Consider the following 17738-nt stretch of genomic DNA (forward strand, 5'->3'; position numbering starts at 1 on the left):
CGCTTCTTTATTGAAGCTCTACACAAACAGCGATGTAATTAATTTGTATAGAATGGCGATTTCAGCAAGAGCCGATTTTTTTCTGACCAGGCGGCTTCGTGCTTCTGGAATACAGGACTACCGTTGTGTGGAATGGCCTTGACGTTCCTAGGAGGAAACACAACCTGTGTAGTTTCTTTTCCTCGTCAGTGAATTTTTAACTTGAGACTTGACACAATAAATATATATATATATATATATATATATAGAGAGAGAGAGAGAGAGAGAGAGAGAGATAGATAGATAGATAGATAGATAGATAGATAGATAGATAGATAGATAGAGAGAGAGAGAGAGAGCGATATAGATATATAGATAGATAGATATATATGTGTGTGTATGTGTGTGCATATATATATGTGAGTGTGTGTGTGTGTGTATATAGATAGATAGATAGATAGATAGATAGATAGATAGGTATATATATATAATGATATTTATTGTGATAAGTCTCAAGTTAAAGATTCACTGATTTATAATATGAATATAATGATTCTAGTTACATCATTGAAACACCAATTCACATATTTAGAGTTTGCTAGATAAAGTGCACAACAATTAACATTTTCAATACAGAGTCAAATTTCCGTGTTAAGTTGGGATTTTAGATCTCCACTTTCTGTCATGACTATTATGTTTCATCGCAATGAACTTTCTCTCAAAATAAACATGAACTTTTTTACCACATGAATGAATATATTTATTTGGCACAATAAGGTTTAATAATTTATCTGTGTATAATGTTCCAAACCAAACAAGATATTTTGGTGCATTAGTTGTATTCTCAGTGTGATCATTGATCAAGACTTCAACTTCATTCCAGAATCTTTGCGGTGTTACATTCCCAATAAACATGGCAAATATTCTAATTCAGCTCACTGCAAAAGCAGCAAACAAAATTGTCAACACGTGTCTTTTTAAATATAGTTTATTTTTAGTACAGACAATACCGTGTATAAACCTGTATTGGAAATGAAGTAGTTAAACACCTTTCACACCATTTCTATAAGTGATAAAAATCTGATTCAAATCAAGAGTAATATTATCGAAAGAATCTTTCAATTTATGACACAGTTTACGTAAATCTAAACCGGAAATCAAGGCGTCATAACAAGTTCTAGCTCCTTTGCGTGATTTCAATAACACTGGAAAAAAAGCTCACCTTTACAAGCTTGTAAATCCTTTGTAAAGATGATGTTTACAAGACATTTACAATTTGTAAAGATCCACAAGGGGAGATAACTGGCGGGTGATGGTAAAACGGTTCGCAAGGCCTCAGATTCACACCTAAAAAATCCCAAAGGCTAATTACAGTTTGACCCCAAGACATAATTAATGAGGTAATTGGGGTGTGAAATAAGAGTGGGACAGAACACTGTTCAGGAGACCGGGGTCACTTTATTAGGGGTAGGATGCTGATGCTCTTACTGCAGTGTTCGGTGGAGTGAAGATGCGTGGGTGTTTCTCTCACTATGCGCGAGCTGTTTAGAAAACAATTCCGACTTATTTTGTGTTTGGGAACAGTGAATAACAATAACCATAAACAATATCACCTTGTCACCTCTGATAATATGCTAAATGATACAGATTGTGTTGTGATAGCATAACACATGACAATATATGTTGCTATGAATCCTGTGGTCGATCCAACCTTTACCAATAGAACCAGTGACCAGATGGGATAGATCACCTTTCGAAATATTTCACTACCATATTTGATCGTTGATGTTTCTGCTGATTCATCCTTTCTATGGTCAATATTGGGGCCAGTCCAGCAACATTCCACCATAATCCCATAAAATCATTGAGGCATGAAGTCCCATAAGCCTGATGAATGTACCTACCTAGCAGAATAATTTTAGGCTTCGTTGGACAACACCCGTTGTACATGGGCTTGTTGCAGTTAACACATACTATTATATTTAACATAACTAAACAATAATATTTGACTTGTTGACATTTGACATTTCACATGTTTGGTGTTTTTTTTCTATCTCGTGATCAATAGTGGTAACATCAAATACTCCCGTCTTTCATGCATATTAAATTATCCCAAAACAAATGGACAGTGTCAAGCTTACACTAGATGTTTATGTACCTTCGGGAAGGAATTATCAGATTACAACAAGAAAGAGAAAGATTATATTTCATGAATAACATTCCATTTACAAATTTACGAAAAATATGTTAAATATTAAATATACAATCAAAAACAATGGGGTAGCATTGTAGTTGTGCATCTGCAAGCCTTTATGCCGTCACCAGCTCCCTGGGTTCTATTTTCGGCCTTACAATAAAATATTTGATGCCATCTTCATCACATCACCTTCCTCTGATGACATTAATTATGCCTTCTTTAATGCTTGTTCATATTTTGTTTTCTTATGGCTGGGGAGGTCTGCCTGTCGTATGCCTTGGACTCGATTTCTAAAGAAAACAGCCAATATGATAATACTTGAATAAGTCAATGGCAAACCAATGTGAAAATAGAATTAATGGTTATTCTCATAATGTTATAACAAGTATTATTGATACTTGTGTATTTAGTTTAGCATTACAACACAGGTGTTGCATGGTACAGCATGTTTACCCCTTTGAAAGATCACACAGATTAATACTGTGGGATGATTGTTACTGTATCTCCCAGCCTTGAACAAAGCCTCAACACATAACAAGGCCTAATCCCTTTGTCATTGATGAGCAAGTCATGTCAGTAAAGGCTCATTAACAAAGCCTACTGCCTTGTTAACTGATATCATCTCAGTTAAGATTCATTAATTAACATGCCTTCTTCCTTGTTAATTGATTGTAAGCCAAGTTACGTAGTGCATCCTCTTAAAACAGTTTAATCTAATTCTTGATTCCCGAAAGCTAGTTAAATTGTTTTTTATGTTTACTTACTGTAGTTTTCTGATATTTTCTAATGACGTCATTGTGTGTGTTTTGGTTGTTTTTTCTTTCTTGACACGGTTTACATTTTTGTCTGGGAACATCTTGTCATATCCACTGCAACAAACAAAATAAAATACCCTGACAGAAACATTATGTTTCAATGCAACTGACATATGCATTATACAGTGATTACAGAATTATAACAGGAAGTTGACACCACACACATGCACCCGATTCGAACGGCTAAACAAAATCGCCCATGAACATCACTTTTGTTGCATAATTTGACTGTGCAACAAAAATCACTTTTGGAGCTCAAGAAATGAGTATTCTTATTTACATGACAGCGGGTTGTGCTTATTTTTTGTTGTGCACTGATGCATATAGGACAAAATATAAAGCAGAACTGCAATACCTTGAAACTCAGCGTGCGGAATAACAGGGAGAGCTGCCTTAGCAAAATCCCTTGCGTAACCCACGATGTCCTTATTCTGTCCTGTTTCCAACCTGAAAAAATACAATTTTAAATTTATTGTCAGCACAATGAAGATAACTTCATGTGGAGGTTATTGTAGAAACAACTGAAGCTTTACGTGTTGAACGGTTTAATGCATTGAAACTCATGCAGTTACTGTATTTAAATCATTAAGTACATTCTTACATCTGTTGTGGATTTAGGGTCATTCCTCTTACAGACTGAGCATTCTGTAGAGCCTGATTCACAGATGCCTGTGAAAATAGCTTCATGGGAAAAATACAATTAGCATTTTCAAAAAACCTAACAAAAAAGGTATTACAACTAAAGTCTTAAAGTCGTATTACTGCGAATACAACATCGTATGAGAATACCTTGTCTGAAAACGTTACAAACATTTCCAAAGAAATAAACAATCAATTTAGTTTTTTAAAATATATTTGTGTTAAATTTGATTTTGCTTTAGCGATTTTGGGTTTATATTCAGTAAAGTCACTCCATCCATATAATGACGTGTGATATGGGAAGCCAAAATACGTATATGCATGAATTCTGGGATTATTCTGTATTGCTCCGTCATTGTTGTTTTTGATGAAACCTACCTGTTAAAACATAAAACAGAACGTTCTACGTCTGTAAGAATACGTCCAAAATAAGTCTTATACTAATTATACATTATAATTGAAATTACATGCAACATGTAATCTTTCAGCTCAACCACAAACAATAGCCGGTGTTACCTAGGGAATATATTCCACCCCATAGCCTGATTAAGTCCCAGGAAGGATATTTATGACATGTAATAAACCTTTGATCAGCCAATTGGTCGGGCTGTTGTTCTCATATTGTGATTCAATATACTAAACACTTACTAAATGAAGGGATACTCTACGACTCTGTGTATTGAGCTCCCGGCTAAATGGTGGTCTTGGTTGTTGAGATATCCCAACAACCATGCTGCTGAAGGAACGCATGGCGTCATCAGGATTGCCTTACTGGTTTTACAAATGATATACTTGCGTCATCTGTATTATACTCACCTCAGCTGAATGTGCCCTCTGAAGAAATATGGCTGACAGACATTTTTAACGGTTTTGTAGATGTAAAGTCTCAAATCCACGATAGCAAAAATGTCCATACGTTGGTGTGCAATGATCAACTGCATTTTCCCATCGGGTGTTCATATATTTACAGATCTCAAAAGTTCATCAAATTACTTTGAGTTGCTCTTCCTCTCTGTAACTTCTCCATCTTTCTGCTGATTTCAGACAGACACTTTTTTCTGCTTATTTTATCTGCCTTGAATTACCTGTTAACAGGCCGGATGTTACTAATCAAAACCCCCTTCTCAAAATGCTTATATTCACCAGCATACATACCCTGTGAGTCTACACCATTAATTCGTGTTTACGCATGTCACGAGCTAGTAGTATTCCTATTGTATGCTTTGGTACAAGAAATACAATGGACAGTGCACGTCTACACAACGGTTTGTGAAACATGTAAATAAGGTATCTCACTTTGATACGAATTTTACCAATTGACCATGTTGGACCACTGGACCGAACTTGTTTATTTAAAAAGTAAGAATATTATCAACTGGGTTTGGTCGTTTAACTATTCCAACACGGCCATCACCAGCAGAGAGAATGATTTACACATCTCAATTTTTTGTGCTTATTGATTGTGTTTGTTTTTTATTCACAGTTTATATCAACACCGCTACTAAACAACAGGCACCCGTGAACGGCCACCTCCTCGTGGTGGGTGCTGGGTAACGCAAAGAGCCGTTCAAACCCCCGTGTGGACCCGGGTCAACTAGGTCCATAGCACCCCATTGCTGGTTGCAAGGAGCAACCGAATTGGGCAACCTGTTTGCCGTGGGTTGCGTCCCGTGTCGGTGGAGGACGGTAGTCTGGTGGTTGAGGGCAGTAGGAGCCTGAACCGTGTTCCTGTTGCTCAACACACCACTTCGACCCTTACTTCACCTAGACGGGTGGTAGAATCGGCCCGATTCTATCAATCGGCTGGTCACGCCAAGCCCTGTGTATGGACTTGTACGTCACTCATGTACGTTAAACATGTACGTTTAATTTGAAAATGTTTTACATTTGGACTCGGTACATTTATACATATCAGATGTCAATGATTTGCAATGTGATGTTTTGCTCTTTGCCTAGAGTCTTATGCCAGAAGGCGGTGGCTCATGGGCCAATCTGGTGGATTAGCTATTTATAACTTTTCTGCTGGAGTATATCATCCGAGTATCCTTGGTGCTGCAAGTTGGAGACCCACTTGTTTTTAGCATTGTCCTTGTGATACTCCGTGGTGGGTGGGGAGCTCGGATGATGAACCTTAAAACACTAACTATGGCTTCCGAAACCCCTATGACCAAGAAAAAACGTCCTCTTGACATGGATCCTGATGTTAATGATCAAAGACCGTCCACATCTATTGACTATTGGCCACGTTTTATAGTACTTGAGACTGTTGACAAGACTCCCTTGAAGCTGAACCCTTTTGCTGTTTCAAAAGGCGTACAAGGCATAGCAGGAGATGTTAAAAATGTTAGACGTTTGCGTACAGGTTCACTTCTTATTGAATGTAGTAAGAGACAACAGGCAAATAACCTCCTGTCAACTAAATCTTTTGTTGGCATTCCCGTATCAGTCTCTGCCCACCGAACGCTTAACACCAGCAAAGGCATAGTGAGAGACCGAGACCGCCTTTTTGCTGATATGCTGGAAATTGATATTGCCTCAGAGATGAAGGAACAAGGTGTGTTGTATGTGAAACGTTTCACTACCCGTAAACACAATGAGATCCAACAAACAAACACCTATTTGTTCTCTTTTTCTTCTCCGACTGCTCCCACATCAATAAAGGCTGGTTACTGTCAACTCAAAGTGGAAACGTACATTCCAAATCCATTGAGATGCTTCAAGTGCCAAAAGTATGGGCATGGCGTAAATACCTGTACATTGTCTGTTGTGTGCGCTCACTGTGGTGAGAAAACACACACAACAGAAGATTGTGACAGTGATTTTAAGAAATGTACCAACTGCTCAGGTGACCATTCATCTTCATCGAAACAGTGTCCAATCTGGAGAGAGCAAATGGAAATAAACAGAATAAAGTATACCCAAAACATCTCTTTTTCTGAAGCAAAAAAACTGGTGAAGAGATCTGATCTTCCAGAAAGTTATGCTACAGTAGCAAACGCATCATCTGTGCGCAGCTCTAAAATAACAAAGTCATCTACAAGCTGCCAAACTACCTTGACTTGGGTCAACAGTGACTCTCCACAACTTCTATACCCAGCTATGTCATCACAGACTGAAGAATCACTTCCTGGAACATCAAAGTCTTCTTCTGATCATAAATCATCTTCGCAGTCACGCACTGAGTCTCAATCTACAACTGATAGACAACAAACTGCTAAAGGTAAATCTAAGCCTAAGCCTGATGTTTCAAAACAACAAAGTGGCAGAGCTCCTAAGGGGTCACAAAATAAAGTTCAATTGTTTAATAAATACGGGTCTCTTGAAGACATGGACGTTTCTGAAAACGTCCATTCTAGGGCACATAGCTTGTCGCCCTCCAAAAGAGTGCGGGGTAGATCCCCAATAAATCCCCCCAAAAGATAGTTTATTCCACTAATATTGTACAGTGGAACTGCAGAGGATTGAGGACTAATTTACATGAATTACAGCTATTAGTCCAAGATTTCACACCTTCAGCGATATGTCTCCAAGAGACATATTTAAAGCAAACAGATACATTTGACCTTCGTCATTTTAATGCATATCATTCTTTTTCACCTCCGGGTGATAGAGCTACTGGCGGATCATCCGTTTTAGTCAAACAAAACGTTATTCAAAGCCCTGTTTCACTTAATACTAATATGCAGGCTGTTGCAGTGAGAATTACCTTACACGTAGCGTTTACGCTATGCTCTCTTTATATTTCGCCGTCTTCGACGTTCACTAAAACTGATCTCCAAGCTCTATATGACCAACTCCCGAAGCCCTGTATTATAATGGGAGATTTAAATGGGCACAACCCACTCTGGGGTAGTGTAAATACAAACACTAGAGGTAAATTTTTGGAGGACTTTTGTTCTGACAATGACTTATGTATTTATAATGATGGTTCCAACACATATTTACACCCTGGCACAGGGACGTATTCTGCTCTCGACTTGTCATTGACAAATTCCGAACTATTAAATGAATTCGAATGGTCAGTCCACGATGACCTGTGTGGAAGTGACCATTTTCCTACTATATTAAAAGCTGTAACTCCATCTGATGTTCCTCCATCATCAAGGCGGAATTTTAAAAAGGCTAACTGGGCTTTGTATGAAACACTGTGTGCTGAAAAATTTAAACCTGAACGTTTTATTGACGTTTCTGATACTATCAAATCTTTTTCTGATGAACTGAATTCCATAGCTGATGAGTGTATACCAAAGTCCTCTGCAGTTCCACACATAAGAAAACCATGGTTCAACGATGAGTGCAAACAAGCTAGGAAGGCAAGGAAAAAAGCTGAACATTATTTCCGTCGCCATCCTATGGTGCATAATTTAAATAAATTTAAGATTTTAAATGCTAAAGCACGGCGTACTTTTAAACAGAACAAACGCCAATCTTGGCAAAATTATGTATCCAAAATAAATTCTCGGACACCCATGTCCAAGGTATGGAACATGGTCCAGAAAATCAAAGGTAAAGGTACTAAATCTACTGTCCATCATCTTAAACATGGAGATCAATTGCTTACTGATAAATCAGATATTGCTAATAAACTGGGTGAAACCCTTGCTAAACACTCTTCCTCTTCAAATTATGTACCTAAATTTCAGCAATATCAAAAACAACAAGAAAAGAAAACTGTTAATTTCAATTCTGATAATGGGGAAGATTATAATGAAACGTTTTCTATTCATGAACTCCATACTGCTCTTGATCAAGCTCATGACACTGCTACAGGAGCTGATAACATACATTATCAACTCCTGAAGCACTTACCAGAATCCTGCCTAGAAACGCTTCTCAATATTTTTGATGATATTTGGACATCGGGTAACTTTCCTCCGTCATGGCGTGACGCCATAGTAATACCAATACCTAAACCTGGACGTGATCATACGGATCCGTCCAATTATCGACCTATTTCACTAACTAGCTGTGTTTGCAAGACCATGGAACGCATGATAAATAATCGACTTGTTTGGTACTTGGAAACAAATAATCTTATCACAGATATACAGTGTGGTTTCCGTAAAAACAGAAGTACTGTCGATCACTTAGTGCGACTGGAGTCATTTGTTAAAAACGCACTGATTAATAAACAACATGCTGTGTCTATCTTTTTTGATCTTGAAAAAGCATATGACACAACCTGGAAACATGGTATTTTGAGGGATTTACATGACTTTGGTTTGCGAGGTCGTTTGCCTCAATTTATTGCCAACTTTTTAAATGACAGACAATTCCAGGTCCGTGTGGGTTCTACCCTGTCTGATCATTACAATCAGGATCAGGGTGTTCCACAAGGCAGTATTTTATCTGTCACTCTTTTTAGCATCAAGATCAACAGTTTGTCAAAAGTTTTAAACGATTCAATTGATGGATCGCTTTTCGTGGATGATTTTAATATTTCTTGCCGAGGTAAAAATATGCATACTATTGAACGGCAACTGCAGTTGTGTTTAAACAAAATAAATAAATGGTGTCTTGAAAACGGCTTTAAATTTTCTAAATCGAAAACTAATTGTATACATTTTTGCAGAACATATAAGCCACATAAGGACCCTGAACTGTCTCTAGATGGCACTCCCATCAAAGTTGTAAAGGAGGCCAAGTTCTTGGGATTAATTTTTGACTCGCATTTAACGTTCCTACCACATATCAAATCCCTCAAAACTAAATGCCGGAAGGCACTTGACTTGTTGAAAGTCGTTTCAAATTCTAAATGGGGAGGGGACCAAACTACCCTCCTGCAACTTTATCGATCACTGATCCGGTCAAAACTTGATTATGGCTCCATTGTATATGGTGGAGCCTGTAAAGGGAACCTGAAACTTTTAGATTCTGTTCACCATCAAGGTCTAAGACTTTGTCTTGGCTCCTTTCGAACTTCACCTGTTGACAGCATGTACGTTGAGGCCGATGAGCCATCTCTTGAACAGCGACGTATCAAATTAGCTTTACAGTATGTAACAAAATTATATTCCAGTGAGTCAAACCCTGCATATAACTGTGTTTTCAGTCTTCTGTGTGAGGACTTATACAATAAAAAATCTTCGCTTGTACCGCCTCTTGGTTTAAGAATTAAACCATTTCTTCCTGCTGCCGGCATTGAGCTGGAAAATATAGCTCCTTCCCGTCTTCTTTCTTCTCCTCCTTGGCAGTTGGTTAGGCCCCAAGTGGACCTAACATTGACCGCATTTAAAAAATCGGAAACTAATGAATTACAGTATAAACAAGAATATAATCAATTGAAACATAAATATAGCAGTTATAAATCCTTATTTACAGATGGGTCCAAGGACGGTGGCGCAGTAGCTTGTGCCACTGTCATTGGATCCAGAACAATATCTTCTAGATTACCAGACAACAGTTCTATTTTTACCGCTGAGGCTAACGCCATATTAACAGCTCTTAAATATATTCAAAGACGCCATAAACATAAACAATATATAATCTATTCCGACTCTCTTTCTTGCCTTCAGGCGATTAAAAATCTTTCTTGTAAACATCCACTTTTAATTGAAATTATTGAATTATATAATGATCTTGCTACTGGCCAATACGACATCGTCTTCTGTTGGTTACCCAGCCATGTAGGCATTTCAGGGAACACAATGGCCGATTTTGTTGCCAAGGCAGCACTCAACAAATCTGTGACACCACTTCTTCTTCCATACTCAGATTACAAAGCGAATATTAGAACTTATATACGTGATCTGATGCAAAGGAAGTGGGACACCCAAGTAGGTATAAATAAATTACATGAAATAAAACCGTATATTGGTTACACCTACTTGAGCTGTCAGTCCAGATTTGAAGAGGTCGTTATGCGACGATGTCGTATTGGTCACACCAGATATACGCATAAATACCTTTTGAAAGGTGAGGATCCTCCGTTTTGTATCCCTTGTGATGAAAGAATCACGGTCAAGCATGTCTTGCTTGACTGCGTGGAGTATTCCATCACAAGGGATACCTATTTTAAATCACGTAGTATGAAGGACCTTTTTACTAATATCAGTTCTCATTTAATTATTGGATTTTTAAAAGAATTAGATTTATTAAATGAATTGTAAATAGATAATTTTTATTATCGGAAGTTTAAATTGGTAACTGTGCTTGTTGGTGGCTGTATCCTCAAAGGGGGTTGAAGTATTGTAAAACTATTGTCCTCCTGAGAGGGTACGTAAGTCCACAAACATTTAAAGTAAATTCAAACTTTCCATGTTTTTAATCGTAGAATAAATGTCTTTTTACTGAATGGCTAGATTTCCCGAACTGCTGACTCCTGAGGGGATGGTGTAAATCCAGCTAGGGTCCATGCAGGTAGCCAAGGTACTGTAAGTCCCCATGGTCCCTAGTATGGTGATCTACCTTCAGTTGTTAGCAATCTATAGCCCATTTTTATCTTGTATTGTCCTCTATAGATAAATTGTTTTAGGTATAGTTACTAGTTTTATACTCTACTCTGTGATATTCTAGTTGTTTTACTGTCCTTCGTTGACAGGTTTTATAATAGGCATATAGTTCATTTCAGAATTAAATGTTCTCGTCACGATATGGCTGAGATACTGCCGATGTGACGTTAAATGTTAACTCACTCACTCACTCACTAAACAACATACAATACAAAATTTAAATGCTGCATGAGTTTTGAATTACAAACATGGGTACAGCTTGAAGACAGTTTTATACGGAAATAGTTAATTATCTGGTCTTAATAATCTATCCATCTTAAGATCTGCCTACCTCGTCACTGCTTCTTCTAGATTTGATACTAAATATGATGGAAGAATTAACCTCGTGGTTTGTCATATGATAATCTTGTATTAGAACTTTGGTTTATTTACCTTTTTAAAGTGCATTAGACAGGCACTAATATAAGCTTCTAGCTTGTTTGCCAATCCATTTGTCATAACGATTTAATGTGTTTAAACCATATATATACGTATTTCATCTGACTTCCCCCTTCTAAAGATTCCACACATAGAGGAAACTAATTGTATCAGTATAGAGCATATATGAGAATGTTATTGGTAAGATAATTATTTTTGGTGTCTTGATGGTAAAATTGTGGACGCTCACCGAAGTAACCATAGACTACAGACAAAAAACATCTTCAAGCAGAAAGCAAGACCGTGACAGAGTATGGAAAAGGTTTTTCCCATCTTGTTTGACTTTAAAGTGAATTGTGTATGAAATAAACTATCATTCTTGACACTGATGATGTATGATTGTGTAGTACTTTAAGAATTTCTTAATAGTGTATGAAATAAACTATCATTGTTGACACTGATGATGTATGATTGTGTAGTACTTTAAGAATTTCTTAATATTTACGCAGTTAGCAAATGCAAAGCAGAGTGTACAGTTATGTATGTTATGTTTTATGTATGAATGATCAATTAAAAAATTATGTACGCCGAACATAAACGAACAAATGATAGACCGGCACGCACGCACGCACACATAAATATTCTGTAACATACTTCTTGTAAAAGATTATATATATCTGGTTACACATTAATTTATTTATTCATTTGAGTATTTGCTCCAATCAACACGTATTGACAACACAACCAATTCTCTATTGACCTGTTTATGAGATTTCATGAATACGCCTTTTGCATAACACCGTTAATGAGCACCAACATAAATGATCATGTGACAGGTGGTATTTGGAGAATGCATATAGTTCTCACGAAGTAGAGTGGTAAAAGCTCCGGAATGAGCATGGGATGATGATCTCAAACAAAGGCAAGACATCTGTTTTATTGGCACAAGTATTTGATATATAGGTCAATGCGGACCGCATACATTAATGACATGTGTGAGACTTGCTTAAAATACCTTTCTTATTCTTCTTTCTGCAATAACAAAATTATGCTTCATGCCCATAACGCCATGGCACGGGATCAGTTTTAAGACATGTAATACAACCTGTTCAGTCACTCTGGTACATTGTTGTTTAGTTCATACCGTGGATTATTTTTACTTTCAATTACTTGAACAGTGGGAGGCGAGAAATGAAACATATTTGTGCTGTTGTGGAAACAACTAAAACATGCACATGCATTTTAATATGCCTGCAATAAAAAGAACAGACAATATAAATTCTTGAGTATTAGAACAAGAAGGATGCAGATCAGTGAAGCTCTATACTGACTGGTTCCTAGTTGGTCGCATAGAACAGCAACAAGAACACACGAAACTCGATCAACTTTCATGTCTTCATACACCATGTCTTCCTACAGGTTTTCTGAATAAATATGGCACATGCAAGATTCATTATGCATATCAACAGTAAGAACTCTAACAGAACAAAAGAAATAATGAAATAGTAAGTCTGCAGAGTCATGGGGATTCTTGAGACATAGCAAAATTGAAAGAAGTAGTGGTAAAATCCTCCCTAAATTTCCTAACATTTACAAGCCTTGTAAACATGACCTTCACAATCATTGTAATTGTTTGTAAATATGATATTTACATTTTGTAATTTTTTGTAAATCTCCATTTTTTTTCTTGTGTAAATTCAAGTGACACTCAGTTATGAGTACTGGGAAATTCCAAGTGTCTAATAATATATTTCCAACAATCAAGAAGTATAAAACATGCAAATTGTACAGGTATTTCCTTCAGCTTGTCAAAGGACAGAAAAACAGGTATTGTCATATAGGTCCTTAATTGTAAGAATGCTTTTCCTTGCCCAGTGTTTGTTGTTTTGTGTTGGGTTTTTGAAATTATGGTTAAACCATAGAGGTTGGGCTAGGTTTTCGTAAATATTATCAAAACTCACATGACGCCTTTTTGCAATATTTGTTCCAATCTTTCAAAACATCCATCCAATAAGGGTTATCGATGTGTGTTACTTGATCAACATTTGCACCAGATTTTAAAATGACATCGAAAGGGATATTACAGGGATTTTCATCTGTTGTCTTTCTACAGTGTGATCTTAGGTTAGCCTCTTTCAAAGCTTCACAAAAAGTTACAATGTCAACGATCCTTACAACACCATTTTGCATACTCTTTTCAAACTATTCCTTTTGATTTTATCAGGTTTGTCATTCCATATGAATTTGGAAAAGATTTATTCCCAAAAAGTAATGAAGTTTTTGGGATGATTAAGGAGAGCATTGAATATTTAAACAATAAAGATTTTATGACAGTTATTTTACCAATCAGTGTCAAGTGTCTTTTTCTCCATTGTGAAAGCAGTATATTTATCTCATCTAGTTTTCTTGTATTGATTACATACAGACTTTTAAGATCTGTGTGGAATTTAATTCCTAAAACTTCAATCACACCATTTTGCAATTCTATCTTAATGTCATTACATAGTGTGTCAATACTATTTCTCTTTGAGCCAACCCATATTTGGTACAACTGAAATACATCAACTATTTTTATAACGAATTCAGCTTAACGCTAATATATGAACAAATTGTACAATGCATTAATTAATATATTTTCTTTACAATGATAAAGGGGTTGGAAACACGTTCTCCAACTCTAAGCATTGTTGTGGCATCTGCAATTACTAGGAGTTCGTCTCACTGTGGGCTGCGTGTATTGACGTTAGATCATGTTGACATCACTTCACATACAGTCATTTACTGGATTCTTAACATGTTGACACAACTATTACAAACTATTATAAATTATATTGCAGATGTGCCAAGAGCAGGTAAGAACAGAACTGCAAAAATTGTTCACGTTTATTTACTGGCACTCCTGTGGTTGATATCTTCGTCTGTGTTGTCCGTGCCGGTGTGCTCCAGAGGTCCTGGTCTTCAGTGGGGTAGGTGCAGTGCTTGGCTTCGGATATTGGACGAAGGTAGCGACAGAAGTACAGTTCCTTTGCAAGATCTTATCTGAATGTTATCAGACTTTATGTTTATATGGATGTGAAATAACTACTTCTTTGTGATCACGAGATATATGAAGTGCAAATCATCCTTTATTTCTTCGGGAATGATCTTTGACATTCGTTTTTCAACTTTGTCATAGAAACCATCAACAATCTTCTCTTTTTCCTCCTGTGAGCGACTGTCTGAGAGGCCATTCATAAAAGTGTTGTTACCCCAATTCCTATGGGCGGCTATGTACCGTCTGGCAAACTCCTCCCGATCATCAATCCCTTCCTTGTCTTTCTTATCCTTCCAAGCGGTGTACACTATGTTACGGATAATAACAGTTTCAGCTGACAAGAGACAGAGACCTGATTTGGAAACTGCTGACAATTTGTCATCAAATGGCTTTCTTAGCTGATCCATATTATGAAGGCAAAAGGAAAAATTTGTATTCAAAAATTCGTCTGTTGAGATTTCCCCGGAGTCTCTATATTCCTTCCATATCTCAGTGAGAAAGGTCAACAGCGTGTCTGCAGGAACCTGTTCAATGTTGACATCTTTAATCTCACAGAGAGCACAAACAAAAAGAAGTCCGCCTTGTTTCATTTCTCTGCTTCTCAAAAGGAAGAAGGTCTCCAAGTCTATCTCAGCTTGTCGATCTAAAGCGATCTTCTCCTCAGCACTACTTTCAGGGTATTTGTAAAGTGAGTTATTATATTTCACTGGAGTCTCCGATAACCAGTGCAAAGAGATCATACACATAATAAAATGCATTGAATTTGAAGGTACACACTGTTTATAGAAGTCTGTTCCAGAAGCAAGAACATAGACGTTGTCCATGTCCGGAAGGTACACTTGAGGATCAGGAATTATTCCCGAAACACGTTTGAAAAGTGAATTGAAATCATTCACTTCAGTGTCTTCATAGATGACCTGGAATTCAGCCTCTGGGCCATGCTGATCTTTCAGATTTGCCACCAACTGCCCAATGAAAGGCATGGAAGCAGATCCATCAGCTGCCCCATAGTCGCCTATGCTAAACACTGAATCTTTGACATTAAATGGAATGGATTTGACCCTGTTCAAAACCCTGTCTCGCAATGGTTCGATTAAGCCAACTGTTTGTTTTCCGAGCGTTCTTCCGTAATTTCCGCTTCCTGGTTTACCATATGGCGCGAATCCTCTGGAGTATCGTACAGGTGCAAACACAGATATTTTGTGTAACCTTAGGTGTGTTCGTATCGCTGAAGAGAATAGACGAATGGACATCGTCGTGGTGGACTTCTTATGACAGATTACCTTTGTAACTGTTTGCTCTCTATCAATCCTGAAATATGTTAAAATCATCATTGTTTTACTGTCACAACAAGGAACTAAGAAACGTAGCCATGTGCATTTTCACTAAGGAAAAGATATGTCATGTCAAAAGGATGCACACCCCGCACGATTAGAATATTTCCCTCATTCCCCAATTCAATCCAAGACCATATGTCTCTATGCTGTTTTCTCAGGTGAACCTTTCAAGTAATCTTTTAATGCATTTGTGTGGGGCAGGATACACCCATTTCCTCCTGAAATCTGGTATCATCAATTACCTGAGAGTGAATAAACACATTTTCACACAGCCCTTATTCAGTAATGTTTTGTCTCGAAATACAACACAATACACGTGTTTTCGATACTAAAACTAGCAAATACGAAAGTACTATTCAAATATTGTTGACCACTTAAACGTTCAACTGTACAACTGAAAACACAACAAATATTGTGTCAGAATATTTCCCAATTGAGCCTTAACTGTCTGCCAATGCCACACGTCACAAACGAAAAGGTAGCATCAGAATAACTGCCAGTTAGGCATAAACCTGCCAACCTATCTATTGAAAATAGATGTACACATCGCATTCAGACGTTTCCGAGGAGCGGGGAAATGTTAAGCCTAGATTTTGTTGTCCATCTAGTAAAGGGTGTATTTACATTATGTGAATGTATCTACGTGCACATTGTTTTGATGTCATTCAGAAGTGCTTAGAATTCCTTATTTGTCACTCAACAGGTACATATATCAGCGTAGATTCATAGAATCATACTTACAAAAACGCGGTCTCTATCACTGCTGCCAACCTAATTCGCCGTCACAACTGCACTGCACTGCACTGCACTGCATATGCACAATGTACAGCAAGCGAGGTTATTACATTTCCTGCGGTTAGCTCGACCTATTCAATGAGACGTGTTAACCCCCTGAATGCCAGACAGACTTTGAAAATTCATAATATATTACGCACACATAGACATTTGCTTTCAAAATAAGATTTTGTTCGAACATGTCAAATGTTCAAAGGTCATCTCACTATAATTCTGTCGGTGTACAGTGAAGGGAGATTTTTACTGTTACACACACCACACGTTTGGACAATACTTATCACAGTCTTGTTTCATATGGATTATGTTTTTGCACGAACAAGAAGGAAATGTGTTATTATACCCTTCTATGTGATGGTATAGCTGTAGGTAGAGTCAGTACCACGTGAAAGTGTTTAATACACAAAGTTCACTTTCCAGATCTGAACAAAACGAGAGTTACAAAACACCTTGACATCAGTGGGGTTAAAGATATCGTGCCGAGTGCATGATGACACTTGCACTTTGGGGAGAATGACTATTATTATATTCGCCAATGAAATCATGTTCCATACAACGTTTCATTTCAATATTATAAAATCATAACATCCGCCTCCTCTGAAATTTAAGTCGATACATGAAATGTTTTATGTTCTTTACATCAAAACTCGCATTCTGACAATGTCACTTTCACCTACACTACGTCACACAAAAATGTTACCTTGACACAAAGTCTCCAAAATATGCAGGTGGTTGTCTCACTCCGTATGAGCGTCACAGCACCGGCGTGAGAGGCGATGACACTTCGACCCCTACCTCAGGTAGAACAGATACGGCACCCGTGGCGAGCCACCTCCTCCTGGTGGGTGCTGGGTAGCACCAAGAGGTCGCCGACACCCCCGTTGTGGACCCGGGGGGATATTTGGTCCACCAACCCGTTTGCCGTGGGTTACGGCGCTGTGTCGGTGGAGGAAGGGATCCTGGTGGTTGAGGGCATGGGAGCAGGACCATTGTTCCTATTGCTCCATACACCACTTTGGGCCTGACTTCACCTTGACGGGTGGTTGAATGGGCTCGGTTCAACCAATCGGCTGGTCA

General features: G+C 37.7%; 1 protein-coding gene across 2 annotated transcripts; it reads right to left on the reverse strand.

Annotated features, from left to right (window-relative positions):
• Window positions 1-953: 953 nt before the first annotated feature.
• On the reverse strand, window positions 954-16711 carry LOC137265572 (uncharacterized). Of its 2 annotated transcripts, XR_010954935.1 has the most exons (4): window positions 16611-16711; window positions 3347-3438; window positions 2941-3045; window positions 954-2466 (listed from the first exon to the last, which is right to left on the reverse strand). XR_010954935.1 is itself a non-coding variant. In XM_067800991.1 (2 exons), the coding sequence occupies exon 2, from the start codon at window positions 15783-15785 to the stop codon at window positions 14580-14582; it is 1206 nt and encodes a 401-aa protein (XP_067657092.1). In that variant the 5' UTR covers window positions 15786-15843; window positions 16611-16703; the 3' UTR covers window positions 12180-14579. The 2 variants fall into 2 exon arrangements, 1 of the variants encoding a protein (XP_067657092.1); XM_067800991.1 differs by lacking the exons at window positions 954-2466; window positions 2941-3045; window positions 3347-3438 and adding an exon at window positions 12180-15843 and having other exon boundaries at window positions 16611-16703.
• Window positions 16712-17738: the final 1027 nt, after the last annotated feature.

This window comes from Haliotis asinina, chromosome 15 (assembly GCF_037392515.1).
Source record: "Haliotis asinina isolate JCU_RB_2024 chromosome 15, JCU_Hal_asi_v2, whole genome shotgun sequence".
In the NCBI taxonomy this organism is placed as follows: Eukaryota; Metazoa; Mollusca; class Gastropoda; order Lepetellida; family Haliotidae; genus Haliotis; species Haliotis asinina.